Below are 24,072 nucleotides of genomic sequence, written 5' to 3'. Positions count from 1 at the left end.
GCCCTGCCACCTTCTCCCCCGGGGCCCTCCGGCTCTTCCAGCCCTTCCCGGGGACGGCGTCCGTCGGCCACCCCGCGGAGTGCCCCTTCCCCTCAGCGGGGAGCGCGGCCGCCGAGGCGGGAAGGCGCAGCCGGCCTCCGCGGCGGGGCCCAGCGCCATGGCGGCGAGTTCTCCCGCCCGCCTCAGGGCAGCGCGTCCCGGGCCGCCGCCGCCGCCTCCGAGCTCCCGCCTCTCAGTTTGGGGGCGGCGGCGGGGCCGGCCCTCGAAACGCCGCCTGAGCAGGGCCCGCGGTGGCGGAGAGGCCTGAGGGGACGGGCTGGGGCCGTGCGGGAGGCCGGGGACCTCTCGGTAACCCGGGGACCTCTCGGTAACTCGCCCCTCACGCGTGGGGACCCGCGGCGCCAACTTGAGCGGGGCTGGGGGCTGCCTGTGCCGGGCCGGGGGAGGGAGGGTCCTGCGGTTAGTGTGTGTGGAGGAAAGGAAAAAAGCCCACAGGTTTCTTACAGGGTTTTATTGCCTTCAGGGCACATAGGGAGGACGTCTCAAGAAGGGAGCGAAACGCTGCGGCCATGGCGGGAGAGGCGCTGCTGGGCTCCGGGGTCCAGCGGCGGGAAGGCAGTGGAGCTAGAGCCACCCCCGTGACAGGGCTGTAAACTGAAATGAGAGAGGAAAAAGAACGAAGGGTGTCGAAAGCAGCACTTGTAAGAGACCTGACCTAATGCAGGCAGTCGTGGACTTGACTATATAAAGCAGTACTCCACGGAGAAGCTGCTGGGGTGGCACACGGTAGCTGCGCGCAGGGTGGGAAGCAGAAGGAATCAAGGGTTTGGGGTTTTTTTTTCCTTTTTAAATAGCTTTAAACCTTTCCCATTCCTAAAGGAGGTAATTTTCAGAAAATGAATGAGCATCAAGAGAGATGGTTTGAAGCTGAGCATACACATAAGTGGCTTGTTGAAAAAAAAAAAACCAAACCACCCAAACCCACCCTTGGGCAATATAACAAAGTATTTCATACAAATTCTGCATCTTACCCCTCCTTACGTAACTGGCATAGCTGGCAGGATCATGGCAAATTAGGTCAAGCTGTACCCAGATGAGGGATTAGAGGAGGAGTAGTTTAGAAATAGCTGAAGACACTGACAGGGCTGAAATAGAAATGTTGTTGGGTTACGCTGAAGAGCAGGGAAAGGGACAGCGCCAGTAACATCTGTGTCCCTCACCCACAAGGCTCAGAGTGGGAGTTAAGCAAACACGCTACTGATAAACAACCTGCAGGTTTTCACAGCTGTAATGGAGCTCTTGTGCTGATTTCTTTGCTGGCTAGCTACACAACATAGAGAAAGTAAGCGTCGCAATGCTTCCATGTTTTTTTCATAATGAGTGAGCTGTACTGGTGAGTTAAAGCTAAGTGTCATAAAACAAAGACAGACACTTTTTCACCTTTGAAAACTATTGGTATAGTATAAGTAACAGCCTCAGGGTACTAACTAATATAAATAGCAGGTAGTTGCAGACCTGAAGCAGAACCAGCACAGCCCTGCTCTGAAACACAAAGTAGGATTTCTCTGAAAATGGGAAGGAGCAGGAATAGCAACATAAATAGGGCTGAGATAATTCAAAACAAAGAGAAAGCCAGAAAGCCCTATTCTTAGAAAGGGTGAAAAAAAGTCTGCTTTCACAATTAAGATTGCCTTATCTTTTCAGCTTTCTTTAAATGACAATACAGCAAGTATTTGTCATTGGGCTGTGACTAATCACAAAATCCACCACTCAACTGCACATATCCAGACCAATAACATTGTAACACAAAAAATTGAATTTACATATTCCTCCAAAGGAATGGACAAGATGAATAAATGCTTGTGGAATTTCAGGAACTCTCAGATTTCCAAAACAAATAAACAAAAAAACCCCAATAAATATCAGATACTTAGTGGTAACTAGTAAAGGTGAATAATTTTAAACTCCCCTGAGACCTCTTAAAAAATCATCCTATTTGGTGGAAGATAATACAGTAGTGTGACAGATTTTCTCAAAATTTGAGGGCAATAGCTTGATAAATAGTATAAGCAAATTATAAACTTTTTCCTAAACCTTGGAATTACAGTGAGTCCGTCTCTGGCAATATCCCCATTGGTTCCACTGCTTTATTATGTTCCTTACATCTCCAGAGAGAGTCTTTATCCTGCACATTGTAGCAAATAATAAAATCCCAAGTACAGAGAAGTAAAAATAACCAAGATTTTACTGCACAATATCTGCAAAACGCAAGGGCACAGTGAAGTAAACGGCTCGACATACTTTTGTTAACACATTCACCTTTTGTTTCAGCTGGTAAATCTGTCTTCCAGCTCATCTGTCAGATTTGTTTCAAGCAATCAAACCAAACATGTTCTTTTCTTAAAGCAGCATTTCTTAAGACTTACTGCTGTAAAAGAATTCTAGTAAATGCTGCCCAGAAAACCCATGTGGCTGCCTCAGCTTCCAAGAATATTTTTAATGGGGAAAAGAAGAACATTTTATAAGAATATTCATTTTTGTAATGTGAAATTCCATCTGACTGACAAACCTATCCAGAGAGAGAATGCTCTCTCAAGAGTGGATAGTCTGACTGAGACACAGGCGTTGACAATCCTAAGATTCAGATTCTCTTTCCAGCTCCCCATCAAAGCCATCCTGTGTAATTTTGGTAGCTGTTACTATGTGGCTCCCTAAACATAAAATAAGAATATGTATCCATTTTAAAAATTTCTGCCTGGATCATTCTAATACTGCACCTTTAAAAAAAAATTAGATTCAAGTGGAACTTGTGCAAATACCACAAATAGCGAAGAAGCGATTTAATCACTTGTTCTCTTCTACTGCTGTCCTTCAAATTAAAGGTCTTTGCTGCTCCCCGTGAAGGTCAGATACATTATGCTTCATGAAGATACACACTTTCACTTGCCCTTGTTACGCTTTTCTTTCACTACTGATTAAACAGATTTACAGAAATAACCTCTGTTGAAATAATGGCTTATTATTGTTCCGACATCTTTGCTTCTCCTGCCTCATCTGTTCAAACTGATTAAGCAAGAGAAGGTTTCTCAAACACAAGCAATCTGATCGAGGAGCCAGAAACAAGTGGAGATTTAACTGGGTGTTGCTAAACTTACACATTACAGAGAAAATAAAAGCTCATTAGTATACATGTAGCTGGTATACTTTATGGAAAGAAAGTAAAAACTAAAACAAGTAGGGAAATGAACCTTTTCTTACCTTATGTCCTCGCATGCAAATGTTCCAAATTTTTTCCAACATTCAGATATATGCTAATACAAAAATAATAAATCTGCCAGAAATCTGACAGTTCTGTCAGTTGCAGGAGGTGGGGGGAGAGTCCAACTTCTTACAGCCCTGTTCTTTTTAACAGTTCTAACAGTGTTTGATCCCCTAATCTTAACTGTATCTTTTTTACTTCCTAACTAGGCTTGAAATAACATGTATCGTTGAGAAAAACTGTCAAAGATTAGAAGGCAGGAGAACCGTGTGAAGCTTGCCAAGAGGGTGCTTTATTATTGATTGCTCTTGCAGACATACCTAATCTCTTACTAAAAAAAAATCCCAATTCAGTTTAATCATAATTACTGTGTCCTCAACGGCATAAACTTTCATTTAAGGCAGTGGAAGACACTTTGGAATTTATTTTATGTCAACAAAGGAGAAATAAGGGCATTCTAGTAAAGTTAGAAATAAAAGACCTGTTAGGGTTTCTTGTTGAGTTCACCTTTAGTACAGGGCAGTCCCATATTATATAGTTAATCTTCTTTTCCCTGTGGTATTTTTAAATGTCATAAGAAACTACTTTAAACATCTACCAAATAATCTGGCTAACTGATACGCTTCTTGCCAGAAAGATAAAACTAGGAAATGAGTAACATGCTAGAGGCTTTGCCAGTGGCCTGGCAGAAAGTTCACCTTTTCTTGCAGGTTTAGTGTTCGGCCAGAATAGTGATGTTAGTTGTTACTGGGTGCTGTGGGCGGGTGTGAGTCTGTCTGTCTCTCTGATGAGGACTCGCGCAAGGTAAGCAGGTGGAAAGAGGAAGTAAGGCAGTGAGTTCTCTGTGTCAAGGAGCAACCGTCTGTTAGAACGGGTTTCCACATTTCATGGAACCATACCTTCAGTCTCCCATGCAGTATTTTAAACATTCCTAAGAGATAAGGAGAAGCAGTGAGTGTACACACTGTGAACGCCTATGCCAAAGTACAGACGGTTAGGAGCTCATCCATCATCTGTGCACGCCGAGTGTGTGTATATGACTGTTTAAGGTCTCACACAGCTTATAGACAGAGGTTAGATATCTGCATAAGATACAATTAATCCTATTATTTCACTGAATTTAAAACTTACTTCTTCAAATACTAAACATGGAAGATAATCTGAGAAAATGTGACCCATGTTATTTCCTTTTAAATGAGTATTGCTTTTTATTCATAGCTATTGTAAGATTAACAGTAAAAGTTAGCTCTGAAAAAAGTCTATACAACAATTTATGGAGATTAATTTTCCTATTTAGGTAAGTCCAGACATTTACAAGAACAATCACTTAAATAAAAATAGAATATAAAGCCTATGTTTAAAACATGGCCTTTATTAATGCTGTCTAGTGAGCTCCAAATTTTTCTTACATTGAAATAGTTCTGCTTTGCTTAAGAAAAGACAGAAAAAGTGCATTTACAAGAGTACTTTTTCTTTAATTTTCTGCGAAAATGGAAGGAATTGGAATCACAAGGTGACAAATGTTGTAAAATGAAATTTCAAGAAACATCAATTTTAGTAATGCTACGCCATCACTAGTGTTTCGTTCTGACTTTCTGCCGTGTGAACCAGAATATCCTGATATACAGTCTAGAGCATCTATGTTATTACTCTACAGCATATTAAACACAGAAAAAGGGGTTAAGAACCCCTTTCAATGTACAAACATGAATAAAAAAATTGATAAAAAAATCACTTTTATACATAATGTATATGCAAACTGTTTTAAATACATGGTTTTGGAAGAGTTATTTACAAACTGTATCTGTCTGTGGGACAATCCACAGACAAAGCATACACAGTTGCTTTACTTTATTGTTGCATCTCAACTTTGGGAGATATAAATTCATTCGGCAGTACAGCAAACATAAGAACTTGTGACAAAGTATCTTAAGGGCAACCCAATAAATTTTGTTCCTCAAAACAATGTAAGTACTAGGACTGCCAAAGTTTCCAAATAAAGTCATAGTTTAATCCAGATGCCCGCTTACAGACCTATGTTGTGGAGGATACATAGACAGACCCATGTGAAATACAGGCACAGCTACTGGATAAAACCTCCTTAAGAGCCATAACTGATAACTATGTTTTATCGAAAGAGTGAACTAACCTAGAATTTTTTTTCCAATTTTATTAATATTTTAAAAAATACATAAAAATACAACATCCAATGTCTGAATAAATATATTTAACAAGTTGCAAGATACCTTATTTTACACAAAAATTTCAGCTTTAGAAATCTTGTTAAATAACTTCACTGTTGTTATATATTTCATTTTTCGTCTTTTTGTAACAAAATAAAAACTCTGAAATTACATAGAAAAAAGACAAAATATTTTTGTCAAGGGATAAGATAGTCCACTGAAAACCTATTCACAATTCCACTGTAAACATTAATAAACATTAAAATATTTGCATAATCGTGTGCTCAAAAATCCTATAAAAAGTGGAAGACTTATTACAACTGTAGTTTTCAGTCAACTACACTTCCTTTCACAATTTATTTTGTCCCATTTACACCTTTAAAACTGGGCACATTGCTGAACACATACTTTGGCAGTTCTGTATAGCAAGTGCTTCCACAAAGAGGAACTACTCACCAAGAGTTAACGTACAGCTCAGTGAAAGTGCAGCAGTTACTCAATTCTTTTTGATAAAACTCTGATGTCTGCTTGGTGCACTTGCTTTTCTAAGATCTCCCTAGAACAGCTGAATGCTTCATTGGACATAACTTTTCAAATTTGATAAGTGCCCTTTCTCTGCATTAATAAAAAAATAAAAAAGAAAAACAACAAAGAAACAAAACCAAAAACAAACACAATGACAAGCATGTCACATTGTGCCTACAAACCTTCAGTTACCAATGAGCTTAATTTCTCTGAACAGTAAATTAAACAAAAGAAAGAAGGTAGGAGGGGAGAACAGGTACAGTCCAGCAGTGGAAGTGTGTACAGAATATACTTGGCAATGTCAAACCAGTTGAGTGCTTTCTGTGGTTGAATTTCAGGATTTATGTCCATGGCAGCAAGTTGCTGGCAAGGCAGAGAAATGTATATCACCTGCATTCTACAGCAAGCACGTTTTGTGGAGGAGAAGATGATGATGGACTCATTCCAGTGTCTGATGAAGCAGATGACATGGATGCTCCTGTATGTGACACTGAATATACAGAACAACAGATCACCATCAGATTATCAAAGTACATGTCAGAATGAAGGTTTTCTTGGTTATTACGTTGTTTAAAAGACCTCAAAGAAGAGGCACAGTCACAGAAAACTGAAAAGGATTTTTTTGTCAATTGCTTTCACTGTTATATTCATGTAAACTGGATGAGTAACCTTACCCTTTCTGCATCACAGACCAATTGAAAAGCTAAATCAGATGAGTCATTACGCTGATTGAAAACTCAGACCGAGCTTGCACTAGGAAGTCCAAACTTCTAATACTCAGTTTTTAAAATAGTCAATGTTTTGTTAGGGTCAAGTTCTAAAAAGCCACAAATATTCTTTCTAAATATGTATACATATGAACAGGATAAACAGATAACACTTTTTTTTCAAAAATACTGTCAATTAAGTTGATTTGAGTTATGTATTTTCAAGAAAATGAACTTCTCGTAGGAAACATAAAGCAAATCTGAAAATTACCTTCTCTGTCTTTCTTTTTTAATCGTTTTCTTCTCCTGTCAATGGTTGCTACTTCTGACTTCAAGGACATGTAGTATTTTCGTATTTCCTGTAGTTTTTCTTGTAAGAAGGAGATCCTTTCAGTGCTGCTCATATTGTCTAGTTCATCTTAAAAGTGGGAAGAAAAGAAAAAATGGCTTTATCAAGGTGATTTTAAACAAATAAATGCAATTCTTAAGAGTATACAAGATGAAGCATGAAAGATACCACACTTCCGTAACTACACCATAAAAGGCCTATACCTAATTTAGAATCCCAAAATTCGCAGAACAAATTTTCTTGTAAATTCCCTCTGATCAAGTCACTTAAATAATTCTTACTGAGCTGAAAACTCCATTTGTATACTCTAGGCGAAGCATTCTGGTGGTGGTGTTTCTCTCGGTGTTTATCCTTCTCTCCATCTTTGATGTGAGGTGAAATCACTCTTGCAGGTGATCGAGAAATCTTCTGTGGTTTGGATGCATTTATGTGTTTTACAGGAGTACATTTACTTGAACTGTCCAGGACAGGAAGGTCTTCACTGTCACTACTTTGTCCTGCAGTAAGAGAAATGTATTTGGACTTCAAAAAAACAACCTAGACATTTTAAAAATTGTAGCTATCGTCAGAAAAAAAACTATTAGGAAAAAACTGCCCCTACTCGCTCAGAAGATCCCAGAATGCACACAAGGAAAAAACATATCAGATTCCATGTATAACCTTATTGGACAGAACGTGCACTGAACTCTCAAGATCTTTAATGCAGGAGAAGTCACGGACTGACTAGGCCTTTAGTTAAAAAGCAATAGTCAAATTTTTTTAAAGCAGCAATAAAGCAGCTTATTAAAATAAGAAAGATAGCTTATCAGTGCTCTAATAAAGTCACATATTTTGGGGTTCTAATATAAAGCGGACAGTAGAATTCCCTTCTTAAAGATTAAAACTGTTTTAATATAGGTAGGTAGCACATGACTGTGTATGTTTACCAAATTGCTTTACACATCTGAAGGAACAGTTCTGAAACATGGCTAAAAGCATAAAAGCTTTAACATGCAACAGAAAATTTTAAGCTGATATATGCAAATATTTTAGATTCCCACAGTAATTGCAAAGTTGTACACAGGCATATTAAATATATCTGAATATTTTATGTCAGATAATTAACATTTTAGTTTGATATTTAAAAATTTTACCAGTGCTGCCACAGGGTCTAAATATTGACTCATTCAATACAATGATCACCAAAAATGAGCTATAGAAACACAAAAATCCAGATTTCTATAGCAAGTTAAAAAATAGTCACATACTTGAGATAAAACCAAACAAGATTCCTTTTGCTGAAAAGTTATTCTTTAGCATCAAACATTTTTTTCATACTTCATAGATGACCTTTTTCCCATGAGTAAACACCTGTCACAAGACTTTAAAGGAGATGCTTGTTGAACAAGCTCCCCTCTCCCAAATTCATAACCGACCCAATATATTAAAAAAAAAAAAATCAGCATAATGGTAAATATTTAGTAACTGCTAATATACACAATTATTAAAATTTTTTCTTAATGAAGTAGTTAAAAATAGTCAGGAGATTTCCCAGTAACACTGCTACCATGCAGCTGGTAATTTCTCTCCAGTTAACAGCCAATAATCATGATGAATAATAATGAAAAACTCTGACAAGGAAGTCCCATCCAACAGAAATAACAAGCAACAGTGAGCCCTTATACATGTTCATAGGACAGCATAACCTTCCCCCTTCTCCCCCTCCAAGAATGTACCTGTTCCATTCTTTTCATTTTTGGCTGCAGCACTTGTTCGCTTTGGAGTACGCTTTTGTTTTTTTGCCAGTGTTCCACTATTGCTATCACTGGGTCTTTTTTGACCTAAATGAGAAGAAAAAAAAATTTAAAAAAGACTCTTCAAATATTTCTGCTAACCATAAGCTTTTTTTATAAGCAACAAAGGAATTTAAAATCAGAAGACAAAACAAACCAGCAATTTTTAGCAAAGTAACAGCAGACTTAAGATGACTTCAGAAGTCATTACAGCAGAGAATGACTTTTCACAGGAAATACTCACCTTTCTCTCCAATCTCTCTTTCTTGCACGGCTATACTACAACTGCTTGATGTAGTACTGGCTTCAAATCCATTAGCAGACTCACTTTCACAGAGACCTTCTTGCGACTCTTCTGCCACACTGTCGACTTCAATAGTCATATCACTTTCACTCTTGATACTGCGTGATTCATCCTGACTAAGAGTAAGAGGTGAGGCCACTGAGAAGCTTGACTGGACGGCAGGGGGTAAGGCAGATGGATTTGAAATTGAAGCATTAGGGTCTGGCTTTTCTGATATTGTATCTTCACTACTGCTCTTCTCCTTTTCATCCAAGTCATCCAAGTCTACTTCATGGCAGAGCAAAGTTTCAGGACCAATCTGAGGCATTGCATCATCCTCATCTTTTAAGGGAACATTCTCATTTTCTTCAGATGGACGTTCAAAGTTCTCATTCCTCAGCTCCTGACCGTGCTGAACTGACTCTGCCACCAGGGATGGCATTTCCTCATTTTCAGTTCTGAGAGACTCTTCAGCATTCAGCCCTCTACATTCCTCTGCTCCAGTACATTCATTGGTCCTCTCTTCAGATACAATATTTGGCACTTCCATCTCACTCTCTCGTCGATTTCTCTTCTCAGGCGATGCTTGTTCCAAAGTTTTCCTTTTCAAAAGCTTCTTATCTTTTGTAGGAGGTTCTGTTTCACTTTCAGTAGTGCTGGAAATTTCTTTACAGTCCAAGGAAGACATGTCTAATCTTTCAGGTTCTGTAAGAGATTCATTTGCCACCTCTTCTTGGCTTCCTGGTGAAATCTTTGCATTCTCTGAAGAGGGATCTTTTGACTTGCTCCTTCTCCCTTTTCCTTTAGGTGATTTTTCAGCCTCTCTTTTGATTTCTTCTATTTGTTCTATTTTGTTTCCAAAGATCTGAACAATTTGCTCACTTTCTTCAACTTCCAGTTTCAGTGTTTCTAGTGGCTGTACTTGAGTCCTGTCATTTTCTTTCAAGGCATGAGGAATCTTTGGGTTTTCTTCATCTAGCTTCTCATCAAGTAGTTTTTCACTTTTTTCCAGTTCTGAAGTCTCTGGAGAAAAGTCTTCATTCAAATTCTTTTCAGATGACTCATCTGCTTCACTGTCAGATGAGCCAGAGTCTGCAAAAAATTTTAAAAGAGAAGGAAACAGCACCCTAAATCATCAATTACAACACAATTTCTTTTTTTGACCACACAAAAACTTTTTTTCCAGTAATCTATGGTATTCACATCAGTTTACAATAAACAATTTAAAACTTAAAGAATCCTGTGTTATTCAACACACTTATTACAGTTCTTATTTTTACTCAAAATTTCTATGAAACTACAACAGCAGTTGTACTATTAGAGTTCAAGGAGCACCTGGATGATGCTCTTAGTCATACGATTTAGTTTTAGGTAGTCCTGCGAGAAGCAGGGAGTTGGACTTGATGATCCTTATGGGTCCCTTTCCACCTGAGATATTCTATGATTCTATTAATACTATTTCCTAAATAAGCCAATATAAACAAATTACAGTTTATAGTAGCAAAAATAGTTTTACAGATTGCCATGATCTGGTATCTACCTGTGGATATTGCCTCCCTCACCTGACATTACAAAAACCAAGACTCCTCCCCTCCATGCACCCCCAGACAGAAGAAAAAAAAAAACAACCCAAAACCAAAAAACAAACAAACAAAAACAAACCCCCAAACCTTTCCACACCACAATATGGACATTTCATTGCTAAACTATTGTACGAATCACGCACCATATACAGAGCAAGCATTATTACATTACCAGAAGATTATTCAGGCACCTGTACTAAAAGGAGACAGTGATTTCACTTCAGTTCTTGTTCACAGAGGCTTAGAAACACCAAAAATATTGCCGTCATTTGTATATAATTAACAACTCTGCTGGATGATGTAGTACTGAGCTTGAGGACTTAATTACCACAATAAAGACTATCACTATACCACTAGATTTGGTCTGTTCAAGATTAGGACTGAAAAGCCCTGGCTAAAGAATATGGAATGACTTGCACAGTCATTTCCAGGCCACAGCTCTTCTGTGAGCAAACTGTGCTCCTCAGCAGTGTCAGCTCAACTACTTCCTCAATAAAATTCACAGGGAGAAAGGAAAAACAAACAAACAAAAAGTAAAAAATAAAAATCAAACCTCTTTTCAAAAAGGTACTGAAAAAAAATCTCAAAAGCATACACAGGACTGAGATCACTCACCGTTTGATCCTCTATCAGAATCAAACATTCCTGAGCTACGTCTCGTCTGCCTGCGAGGTGTTGCTAAAATCAAAATCAAAAGTATTAATTTTTATAGAGTAAAATCTGCATCAAAAATTTGTTTTGTTATATTGCTTGTTCACTGACGGGTTAAGTAGGATTTTAAAGCTGCTGACAGCACTGTGTTTGCTGAAGTTGTCATACTAATGCACCGCATTACATCACTGTTTACATGCACTTCCATGCCAGAACACGAGTGCACTAGATGTACCTTCTGTTCCATTTGGTAATGGTGAGGAATCTGACAAGTTGTTCCGTGCACTTCTGGCTCCTGATTTACCTTCACTATTAGGCGTTTTGGATAAACTGCAAGATGTGTTTGATGGAAGAGTAGATTTCAGAGGGGGTCGCCCACGCTTCGATTTTTGTTTCTCCTCATCCTTCTTCTCATCCTTTTCACTGTCTTCTTTATTCTGAGGGGAAACCAATGAATTTTTACTAATATATTTCACTGCCGATTATCAAACCTTTTCTCATTTTGCTCTACACTTCTATTAAAAAAACTAGACTGTGGACTGAATAACTTTTTTTTTTTTTAAATAATGAACAGTGATAGTCATTAAGTATTGTACTACAGTAAGCTTATTGAAATAACCATTACTTTTGTTTTTTTCTTCTGTTTTCTCTTTGGTCCTCCTTTGTCCACAGGCCAGATAATCCGATCAGCTTTCACCCATTCATCGTATCTAAAAGTGAATAACAACATACTGTTATCACTACACATAAAAAAGTTGTTTGCAATATGCGGATTAGAAGACTGAGTTACAGAAAATATTTATTAAGAAGAGGTAGGAAAGCAGAGTGTGTATTTACAAACACATGCAGTATCTGGCATTAGAAAGATTAATTACACTTCTAGCCCATTAAAAAAAAGGGGGGAATAGGGGAACGGAGGTGCAAACTTCCCTGTCTCTTGCTAGCAAAGCACTGGAACTCAGGGGACTGAGTCAGCTATAAAGTTTGTCAATATTTCACATTATATACCAAACACAGTTTTCACCACACTGTGCCTCAACAGTAAAATACACTTTTTTTTTTTTTTTAAAGGTAAAGTTTTTAAATTATAGCAACAAACTGGATGAGATTCTGAAAAAGCACAAATACACTACTAGTGCTCCTCAAAATCTCCCGAGTCACTAATAAGGCAAAGGAACACTTATAAGTATTTGGGGGATACATTCCCCACACATAAGCTTTACGTTGCCACATAAAGAAATTTGCTTATTTTACTTACAAATGTATGGATTTGGAATATCTCAAGTTATATACCAGAAGTGTTTTATTTTTAAAAATGATCGGGTTTGTGATATTTTTGTCTACATAACCACAAAGCTCTTAACAACAACAAAAAAAGGCTTTTCTACAGCAGTATTGAATATAAAGCATGGCTGCCAAGAGAAGCATTTGATAATTTTTTTTCTGTAGTTCTTTGTTGCTTAGTCTTCTCCTACCCTCTCTACATGTAACAACTGTTCTTTATAATCACAGTCAACATTCAATACAGGAATAAATGTTGTTGCCAAAATTTCAGTGCTTGATACACTTAATTGTAGATGTCTTCACCATTATCAATGACTCCCTTAAATAAAAAAGTCTGATAGAGCTAACACTAGCTGACACAATAAATTACAGGGATGCTCCTCTGAGGAGTGAGGATTACTCACTTTAAGCCAGATGGAAACTTGGAAACATACAAGTAAGTATATTCTGAGATTTCAATGCAATAGTGTCATATCATGAACAAAATTACTAACATTGAGAAGTGTAATAAGAGTCAGATCCTGTTATCATGTTGATAATTCAATCTGGAGCCAAGTCACTTATCTTTCTCTTTTTTTCTTAAAAACAAAAATTCTTTTACAAATAATCCTTCTAACAAAGAAATGAAAGGCAATTTGTTATCCTCACCTTACATTCCAACCATAGTAATGAACTAAATATAAAACTTCTCCATCATCAATTTCTGTGCTTTTAATACTGGCTTCATAAATTTTTTGAGTCTTTCCACGTCCATATTTTACTTTCACTTTGGTTCCAGTCAGGCAGGGTTCTGCATCCTCCTCATCCTCTTCACCTTCTGATTCTCCTTTGTTCTCAGTTTCCTCCCTGCAGTAAAGTGTATTTAAAATGCCCACTAATTAGTGATAATTAAAGTTTTAACATTTAACTAGCACAGCCAAGGTACTACAAAAGAAAAAGGCTGCAAGAAAAAATTCTTTCATTTTCTATATCCTGCACTGCCTCTGAAGCTAGCTTGGACACAGCTTTTTAAAATCAAGAACAGGACTTAGAGAGAATAGGGGTAAGTGCCAAAAATGTCCAGAAAAATTATATTGTAATTTAAATGCAATTTATCATGTGTACAACTCAAAGCTTAAAGCTTATTTTTTTTAAATGAATATTTTGATAATACAAAAAGAAGAAAAAGCTAACTCAGTGTTTGGCTCCTAAATAAGACAGGAAGAACGATTCTCAGCTTTTAAAATAGACTTGAATTTGACACACCATTTAAAAAAAATAATTCTTACTTCTACAGTTTGGATAATAAGCTATGGTTTACTAACAGTGCACACAAGTCTGAATCGCCATCATAGTATCCTCTCATGATACAAACACGATTCAATTGAAAAAAAAGTTGATTACAACAATATTTAACCAAGATTAAAAGTGTCTATACAGCTCTTATTAGCTGTATCTACCTCTTATTATAGGTATATCTAATATTTAAACATTCTACTTAATCGTATTTTCAAGAATTACAATCTAATCTACTTTACCTATACTTCTCTCCCTATTTTAGGGTGAATTTAACATAATGTAAAAGTTAAAACTACAAAAAAATCACCAAGAAAGAAAATACTGAAAAAGACTATGGGTTTGCTTTTAATTAAATATATTTGCTAGCCTTCAGTGAAAGCTGAACTATCTTGTTGTGGCAAACAATTAAAAGAAAGAGGACAAGCACCATTCACACCACTTAAAGAAAACTCTTTCAGGCCTTAGTCATCCGACATACCTCTGCAACCTGCTGCACACCCACACTGTACATTCATTTGAGGCATTTCTGCATGCTATGGTGTACTGCAAGATTTTTTTTTTTTTTTTTTTATTGACTGCACAGTGACACTTTCTTTAAAATAGCTGTGTGTTTTTCCCACTCCTCAAAGTTCTTTAGAAGAAAATATGCAATACTCCTATCAGGCTTTATTCAGTAGCAACTTATGTCCACACCACTTAGCCACATGGACAAGGAAAACAAGGTAAGAAAGGCAGCTTATGCAGGCAAGACATTGCCCTTGACCACAGCCAAAGTTAGCTAAGAAGAGGTCTGCTCTGGTAATAAATTAGTCACCTCGTCACAACTCGTTTGTAACTAGGACTATAAATCCAATTTAACTTGTCAAGCTTAGTCTCAGGATGCTATTTTCCCTTTGCCCTTCCATGTCTCTCCATCCTCTCCTCTTCCACCTACCTTTAGGTTTCGTTCAAACTCCCTCTCTCCTTCTCCTTTGCTTTATTAGCTCATCCCCTTCCTGCCTGCCTACAATACATCAAGTAACAATAAAAACAAGCAAGCTCTAGGTTCACCAGCCACCACCAAACATTTAAACAGAAGCACAGGAGAAGAGGGGCTCTCTTTTCCATTTATATTTCAACTGTCCAGAAAAGTCTGCCCAAATAGTTGCTCACAATCCATACAGCACCTGGCATACTTATAGCCTGGTCTACTTGATGTCTGTACGTACTAGTGTGACAAAACACCAACACAACCTTGGCAAGACCTTCAAGAAAATGAAAGTGAAAAATACTATCTGGCATCCACCAGAAAAAGATGCTTCCATAAAGTACAGCAGAGTCTACAAGCTTGAAATAAAACCTTCCCTTTCCTGTCTGGCTGAGTGAACTAGGTTCCCGATTTCCATCTTTTACTTGGTGAGATCTCCAACTCTGTGTATATTCCTGCTTGGAGTACAGCTCAATCATGACACAGACATACTCATAAGAAGGTGATGAAAGTTAATGTTTACCTCTCCCTCTGCCTCTCTTCCTCTTCGTCTGACTCTTTATCAGAATCCTCCTGTTTTTTAATTTTTTTCTCTTTTTGCTTTGGTATACTTTTTCTCCCTAGTGAAGTTTCATTTTCTTTCTTTTCTGCATTCTCAGGTGTTTCCTCTATATCTTTGTTTTCTTTGTTACTGTCTTTTAATTTGTCTTGTGTTTTATCCTCTTCACTATCTTTTTTAGCTGGGGTTGCATCACGGGCAAGTCGTCTTCGCCCCTAGAACAGAAATAAGATCAGTTTATTGACTCCTGTCAATTGTTCTCTGTATGGCCGCTCCAAATCTTAGCAAAAGTGAAACATACTATTCTTGTACAGAAGACAGGCTAAAGATAACACCAAAAAGCAAAGTATTCTAAAATCTTAAGATAATAGCTTAAAGTCTCTTATTGAGGAAAAAGGCAAAATAAAGCTGTTCTGCTTTGTTTGGAATAATGAGGATGAGCTTCTGATTAACTTCTGGAGGATTTCAGGACATTTGTTTGGACCTGCAAGGTCTGTTGCCCTCATAGAAAGGGCTAAAAAGTCTTGATCAACTACAGCAACGGCATTAATTAAAGTGTTTGTATAGGACTACTGAGAGAATTCATCTTCCTTCAGCATCTTCAATCCTGATAGCCACCTGTTGACTTCACAGAACAAAAATTTGTCAGCTTTAGAAAAACTCTAAGTATTGCATTTTTAAAAGGTACTTTGAGTAGCCAGACAATTGCTGTCTGGGTCTATCTGCACTGGTTCTTGAGGATCTAGTACAGGTTTATCATTTTACTATTAAAAGTCTCTTGATAGGGTCATTGCTTTGTAATCGGAACATTTAAAATACATTATGAATGCAAGGTTAATTATCTGGAGGCCATCCAAAGATTACAGTAATGAAAGCACTATAATAATTAAAATTCACGGTACTGTAACAGTCAATACATTGGAAAAATAATCATTCATAAATAGGTAGCTGGTGACTGGATTAATAAATTAATAAAATACATAACCAAATAATATCTAATTATTAAAAAATTAACATAGACAGCCAATGATATAAAAAACAAAAAATTCTTCCATTTCTTTATCCTCTCACCAGTTTTCTCCAAAAACACAAAATAAATGAACAAACTAACAACAAAGCTAATGTCATGCCAGGAAGTTCATTAAGGCTGTGTTTACAGTATGTCCTTTCACCTATTAATTTAAAAGGCCATATACTTGCTTGAAAAGCTGGTTTGCAAGAGGTACTTTCATAGAATTACATTTTAGTTGAACAGAATCCTTACAACTTGAACAATTTAAAAAGTAGCAATTCCTTGTCCTTCAGTAATCATGCTCTATTAAGGAATACAAAATGTCCTTTTAACAGGATTAACAGGAGTACTAGAGAGTCATATTCAAACACCTGAAAAGTATTCTTGTACTCTCAATGAGGTTCAGCATCCACTAGCTGATGGGGCACTGCTCTTATCCACGTAACTACTAATACAACCCTCACCTCTATAGCATTCAAAGACAAAGGAAGACAAAACTTAAGTGTTCCTCCCTATACTTTTGTCTACATACTGTAAAACTGCAGAGTTCCTTTTATTAAAAGAAGAGGTATTGTGATAAAAAACAACTCAGAGAAATGGGTCTTCCTTTGATTCTTAAAGCTGTAGCAGTCCCTTGATATTCCTGCTTCTTGCCGGAAAGCTCCAGATTCCATGTGCCTGTGGAAATTCTTACCCACAACCACGCCTGTCCTGCTGAGATTCACTGTTGTGATGATATACAGCTCTCAGTAGCTCTCAAGCCATCCCTGAATCGAAACACATCTGACATCCAACACAGCCTGAGCAAATCCCGTGGATGTTTTAGAATATGAAGAAATAATCAAAACTGATTCTATCCACAGGTAGAACATAATTAACAGTTAACACCAACTAGGCATTCACAGAACCCTGTCTCACACTTGTACAAGTATGCCAATTCAAGTGTACAATCACTCCACAAGGGAAAACTCATTATGTAAACTGTGAGCTATACAAAGGGGTTTGTTAAGTACTAAATAGAAACCAGTTCAAACCACTTACCCTTGGGGATCTTAGTTCTATTTCTTCTTTTTCACTTTCACTGCTGGAATAATTTTCTTCTGCTTCTTTTTTAACTTCTGTTGGGGGCATTTTTTGTTCCTCTTTTACACTCTCCTCCATTGGTTCCATGTGTTTCTGTATGTCTTCTACCACTTTTGGTTCATTGTGATGGATGGTCCTAAACTGAATGTTTGCAGAACGGCAGTACTCTTCAAAACCATAAAGATACCTATAGATACAAATAAAGTTTCATTTATATTTCATATTTTATTTTCCATTTATTTAAGTGCATAAAACCTATTTTCCTGCTCACAGAAGAGCAAGAGGAGCAGTAATTTCAGGAAAAAAACAAAACAAATGCAAATAAATGAAAAATAAAAAGCCAGAGAAGATTTTGAAATGAAACAATTATGCACAGAAGTCACATGGTGAGAAAGAATACACACAGGTGCTTCCCACAAATTTAACTTCATCCCCGTCCAATTAAGAATTCATTACAGTAAAGCCTAAGGACATGTACGCTGTTTTGCAAATGCACAATGACACCTAAAATCAGCCTAATATTAGAATATGGGCATACAAACAAGTTACCACATGGTAACAAATTGCTATGCATCAGCTTGCTCTCTGGTAACTGCCTGTGTGCACACTCTAATCCAGTTATAGGTGACAGAAATACGAACTAGCTTATTCCTCAAAGAATAAATATGCAAGTTACAACATACTATCATGTGTCCATACAACATAATTATTCCCACTGTAACAGCAACCTAATACTTATTTACCAATTACTCTTTTTATGACAAATACTCTTCTCTGTAAAATACAGACCTTAAATATGTGCCCAGTTCAAATCCCACTGAAGATAGTCTGAATATTTTCATCTTCATCAACATTAACCTGAGTTGAATCATTAGTCATCCCTATTCAATCAGCCAAATTTCCTTAGGTTCGAGTCAAGAGAACCTCATTCTTCCCTTTTACTCAAAAAGCCCAAGTGTTTCTTGTCAAAATTCCAGGAGGATAAATAATAAAAATAATTTTTATTTAGAAAATGAGCTTGAATAGTGTAATTTCTAAAAGGTTTCCATTTCAAAAGTTAAAATACAACTGAAAACCAGGGGTCAGAATAAAAAGACTTAGGCATTTTTTCATTACAAGCAGTGATTTTACTACCTAATACTGTCACATCCACCATAGCAATGTACAGTTATGCCCTAAAGCCATTATTCTACAGATTCCACAAAGATGATATTTAAATATGCAATCTGAAATGTCTATATCTATCAACTTTTTTCAGGAAGTTAAAGAAACTGGTATAAAATTCTCCTTGCTGCATGCAGCATCTACAGACTGAGGATGGAGTTCGTTCTTGTTAATCACCATAAATTGCAAAGCTTAATTTGCCAAAGCTTTTTTTATAAATTTCATTGTTGTACTCTGAAATGGCATCATCACATGCTGAAAGTGAATGCTTCTTGATAAGAAAATGAGCAGAATTCTAATGTATTAGAGCAACAGGAATTTATGCAGCCCTGAGCACTCTCCTTTCCTCCACCATTTCAATCCTCAGCACTAGAAAATGCTCAGAACTGTTCCTTAACTGAAGAATGTCAACTACTGTTTCACTAAACTATCAAAAAAAGCTTGAATATTGTACATGCTACTAAAAAAAAGGAAAAATGTTTTCATCATGATACAATATGAGAACTTACTTTCTATAAGCAGTTTTTACATTGTAGGAAGCAGCCGAGTTCAAAATAGGAATGCCAAGGTCCATATAAATTTGCTTCCATACAGCACCACTCTCAATCTTTGGGGAAAAAAAACAAAAAAAAAAAAAAAAAAAAGAAAAAAGAAAAAAAAGGAAGTTTTCAGGTTTTGTTAACCAAGAACATTAAGGAATTATATCTAATACAGCCACAAGCCACAGCCTTTAAGAATGGACACATTTAGTTATGAAACATGCAACACTTACATTGTCACACCCACCCTGCTGATACACCAGTCTAAAAAGTTTGAAGAGATTAAGGTCCTTATAGCCCAGAACAGGTGGTTTATTGATAGGAGTACCTAAACAAAACAAAACCAGAAATAAGAAGTTATCACAAAGAACAGCAAATCGCTTCTTCCATTCCTTTAACACACATTCAATTATTAATAACTTTCTACATTTTTAAAATAGTTCTAAAATATGTCACAAGTCAGTACTTTCCAATCACTTATTAAGGCTACACCCTCTTCTGAATGCATCACACATTTCTGCGTGGTTTATTAGCATACTAGCACCAGCTGCTTGATAACTACGATTTCTCGACCTCCTTTTCAGATTTGTGCAATAACCCCCTCCAACTGGCTGCATCCCACTGTTCCTCTCTTGAGCGGGGGCGACAGCCAGAATTGCAGCAAGCTCCACAGAACACCTGATGAATGCTGGAATATAGCAATGTGCAAAGAGATTAACTCAAACACTGTGGTCTGAAAGGAATGGGGAAGAAGCAGAAATCTTGGTTTAGAAAAAGATACACAGGCAAATTGTCAGAATGTGAAAAACCCTAAAGCCCTAATAGGACATGAATATTTGGGACAGTTCCAGGAAAAAGAAAGAACTCAAATCGGGTAAGTGGCAATGATATAAAGAACAGTAATTAATTGCAAAAGGAGAAACCAAAAGTGACTTGGGGCAACTGGCTGCATACGTAGACAGCATTCCTCCCAGCAAGGAAGAATATCAAACCTCCTCCCTGCTGCTTCTCATCTTCCTTCATCTTCTTGCAATTATATTTGGAATCATTAAAATAATTTTATAGGACTTTAGGAATACTGTCATGATTACACAAATCAAACCATTCATACTGAGAGACTAGAATGTAGAATAAATCTGGTGGGAACAGACATCTTGCTATAAGGACAGAGTAAAAAAAGTAGACAGGCGGGGGAAAGACCCAGTCCTGAAAAAGTCCTGTACATTACTCAGTGAACATACTAGCTTAAAGAATCGTTTCTAGACTAAGTCTTCAAAGTCAGTGCACAAATGCTTTCGTCTTTTGCCTCTCTACAAGTCCCTGACATGATCCCTACTTGATTTGTAGTCTAAAAGTACTTAAGAAAGGGAGTAAAGAAGGAGGAAAACAGAAAAGGGGGAAGAATCAGGCTTACTAGGAAAGAAAATTGTGCATTAGTCCAGCAGCATAGGGATTTTTTTTCCCCTGACACAGCCTCTTATCCTCCCAAGGCAGGTTATTCTCCAGAAACACTGGTTATACACAGGAGGCCTCAAAATTATATTGAATGAACTCCAGTATACTTTGCTATAATACATGATCAATTTCTAAACCTGTGATAACTGGCAATATTGAACAGACAGACTTGGAACTGTTCTTTTACGATTCTGTGGTCCAGAACACACCTCGTTAATAGGGATGCAGAGGCTTTTACAAAGGTGATTTGATCTCCACCCCCCCCCCCCCCCCCCCATTTTAAAGCCCAAGAAAAAAAAAAGAAAGAAAGGGGGAAATATTCGGACACTTCGTGCACTTTGCATTTTACTCTTAGCTCTGGTTATTTCAGATTCAAGTACATCAATGTTTGCTCTACTATATGCTGCTAAGGATATATCATTCAGGTAATTTTTGTCAAGCAAAAAGAAAGAAAGAAGAAGGAAAAAGGCAGTAGCTGCACTTGTAATCTACCTCCACCGATGTTATTGCAGGATTAACACTTACAATATTTAAACTGAAAAAGCAAGAAAAATGAATAAAACAAATACACTCTAAAAGTTAAAACTCTTTCCAGCCTTAAATATACTTTAAAAAAAAAAAACGGAGGGGGGGGGGGGGATGTGCAGCCGAGGGACAGAAAACCTTCCATTTTAGTGTCAAGTCACATCACAACTGCAAATGTGAATGGCTTATACAACAACAGTTCTCCCAAGTCAGCAGGTATATCCTGCTGTCTATCTATACATAGCACATGCACTTCCAATATATGTCTTATGCCAGGACTTTAACTATTCCAATTTATTACAGTCTCACCTAATTCTGTAAAGACAGACATTTAAAATATGCTATTTTCTTGTTCTAGCTACAGGACAAAGTAGAATCTTTTAAGTTGTCTCTTCAGGTGAGTATCACTGCTACATCTGCGCATGATTAAGACAGTTCTGCAAGGAGACTTGAAGACGGCACATCTCCCATTCTCTGCTGGTTCAATTTCACCATCCATGAATAGCCTCCTCAGGTTCCAGCCTGAGATTAACAGCAGCAGAGTTCCCAGCCATGGCTGTCACAACAAGAAATCAACCAAGAGCTTATTTAACAGGGATTGTTAGCATAAAAAAGGTTTTGTGAAAGCAAAACAAAAACAAAACACCTCAGGGAGGATTTGAGTTTCCTTTGTGTGCTGTGCTTCAAAGTAGTGGAAGCAGACCTTCCACATGTGAAAATGGGCATTTCTCCTTGCACAAGATTAGCTGTTATCTTTTTTCACTGACATAAGAATATGCTCATAATAACATCCATTACAGTTAAAAGCAATTTTTAAAAGCCATTAAAAAACTTGGACATGAGATTAAATAAATTAAAAAAAAGTAGTAATAATTCAGTGTTACCTCTGTCTTCCATAAACTTGTAAAGCTGTTGGAGGAAGCTGTCCCTCTCTTCAGGATCAAGCTCTTCCTCAGGCTGTGAAAACAAATGCAGTCATAATGAAAACATAAAATACACAAAGTAACAATTTATTTATACAAAAGCCTAACAGCAAGAACTAAATGCAAACCACTTCCCATTTGGCCCTGCACCCGTATAATGGTGAAATATGCAGAAAACAAAATTTACTCAGGAAACCGACATGCACACCTCAGGAGGAAAAACCAAAATGCAGGTCAGGGAAAGCCTAAATCCATGACAGAAAGAATTTAAGTGTGACTCTTCAAAATCAAAACACGAATATACTTAACATATTGTTCTAATACAGAAAAGGTCTGTTATTTACAAGACTGAGGCAGTTCATGGAACTCTAGGTTTTTTGGTTTAGTTTTTTTGCTTGTTTGGGGGATTTTTGTTTAACTCATCTTCCTTACCACAACTATAGCTAAGGTTGCAGAACAATTCTTTCTCCAACCGTTTCTGGTTTTGATGCTCCAGACAGTATTCATATTGTGACTAAGCTCCAATGCTTGACTTCAGCTCATATTTGGAAACGCTTTTAGAGTCACTTCTATAATTTATTATTATAAATTCTTTAGTTTTATCTGTACAACTTAAAGCCTTGAAGAGACAAGCACTTATGAACTTTATGGTAAGCAGTCCACAGTGTAAAATGAAGATTTTCTTTTATTCAGGTGAAAGCCATGAAATTAAAGTAAATTTATTGGGGGGTGCAGAGAGGAAATAATGTCTACATATCTACATATACTTCATGGAATTCTGAGATTCTAGTAGAGACAAAAAAAAAAAGGGAGAAAAATCTTTTTCCTGCAACGCTTTACGCACACCACTTTCTTCCTGCCAGCCTGGCAATCATAGGGATTGCTGGTAAGGCAGTTTGCACAAGGAAGACTGCAGCTGTCTTGGAGGAAAGATGTACAGTATGTGTCAAAAAATCTTATCATTACATTATTAAAAAATAACAGAAAAAAGTCACAAGCAGTTCCAGAAGGAAACCAGAATAGCAATTTCAATTTCAGTTGTCTCTGCATTCTGTAAACTTTAAGCTTCAAGGCAGAAAGACAGGCAGCGAAATGTAAATGTATATGCTACTGCCTTGTTAACCAGAAAGCAATCTACCCAGCATCAGAATGAATTTCAGCCCTGCCTGCTTCAGTGCATTCTGAGCTTCAAAGCCCAACAGGGATCACCTACAATCAGGCAGAGACAATATCTGTTTCTTATTTTCCTATTTTTTTCTTGGGCGGTAATTTGAGGAAATTAAATTAATAATTACAATGTTGTACAGCATCAGTTACCATTTGCTTATATTGCATATCATAGCGATTATATAAAGAGAAGCAGTTATCTATAGAATTACTACGTTCTTCCAGGTTAACAAATGAATTATTGCTATAGAAACCACAGCTTTTTTCTCTCCATCTAGATTGCAAACCAACTTCAAGATCGAGAAATTTCTACCATCTACTGTAATGTTTACTGATTAAAGGCAATACGACTCAAACCATGCAAACTAAATATATCTATGTAACAGTAAACATTTAGAAATACTTCTGAATAGTTAAATTCAAACCATTTCTTTTATGTGGGCATAATGCCAAACCAGAACTGTAGGTCAGAACAGCAGAAGTGTAGGTTAGAAATAGCACTCTTGCAGACAGAATGTTAACCATTTCACTGATACCAAGTATTTTCAGCTGAAAAAAAGCAAAAAGAAAAGTTGAAAAGCTTTTATATACTTAGAGGACAGGGGCATAAAACCTGCCTGCAATATTCATCCACCTATGTGAGACATCCTGAATCCTGTACCTGCTTCTGTCTGTTGATGGTGCATGAGCGAGGTTGCCACCCCTTGGCAGAAGGAGTCTGAACTGTGCCTGGTACCAATGCCAGAGTAGATACCAAATCCTTCTGAGAGGTGACTTGAATAAGACCTGAATATATCATATATC

The 24,072-nt window shown here is 37.2% G+C and overlaps 1 protein-coding gene across 6 annotated transcripts in view; it reads right to left on the bottom strand.

The window, feature by feature from the left end:
• Positions 1-514: 514 nt before the first annotated feature.
• ARID4A (AT-rich interaction domain 4A) overlaps positions 515-24,072 on the bottom strand; it is a 55,204-nt gene continuing 31,646 nt past the window's right edge. For 2 of the 6 annotated variants that reach the window (XM_075029563.1, XM_075029562.1), the window contains exons 12-26: positions 22,063-22,135; positions 19,432-19,526; positions 19,169-19,266; positions 17,454-17,682; positions 15,365-15,615; positions 13,245-13,442; positions 11,938-12,022; positions 11,548-11,749; positions 11,277-11,339; positions 9,040-10,170; positions 8,739-8,843; positions 7,305-7,520; positions 6,946-7,092; positions 6,358-6,457; positions 5,438-6,057 (exon numbers count right to left, since the gene is read on the bottom strand). In XM_075029563.1, the coding sequence (XP_074885664.1) occupies positions 5,988-6,057; positions 6,358-6,457; positions 6,946-7,092; positions 7,305-7,520; positions 8,739-8,843; positions 9,040-10,170; positions 11,277-11,339; positions 11,548-11,749; positions 11,938-12,022; positions 13,245-13,442; positions 15,365-15,615; positions 17,454-17,682; positions 19,169-19,266; positions 19,432-19,526; positions 22,063-22,135 (3,063 nt within the window). In that variant the 3' untranslated portion in view covers positions 5,438-5,987. Of the gene's footprint in view, positions 655-1,031; positions 1,146-3,957; positions 4,191-5,437; positions 6,058-6,357; positions 6,458-6,945; positions 7,093-7,304; positions 7,521-8,738; positions 8,844-9,039; positions 10,171-11,276; positions 11,340-11,547; positions 11,750-11,937; positions 12,023-13,244; positions 13,443-15,364; positions 15,616-17,453; positions 17,683-19,168; positions 19,267-19,431; positions 19,527-22,062; positions 22,136-24,072 lie in introns of those variants that run through there. The other 4 variants (XR_012650616.1, XM_075029565.1, XM_075029564.1 and 1 more) reach the window with 4 other exon arrangements.

This window comes from Buteo buteo, chromosome 6, assembly GCF_964188355.1.
Source record: "Buteo buteo chromosome 6, bButBut1.hap1.1, whole genome shotgun sequence".
NCBI lineage: Eukaryota > Metazoa > Chordata > Aves > Accipitriformes > Accipitridae > Buteo > Buteo buteo.
The sequence above is the reverse complement of the archived record's forward strand: the minus strand, read 5'-3'. Positions and strand labels throughout refer to the sequence as shown.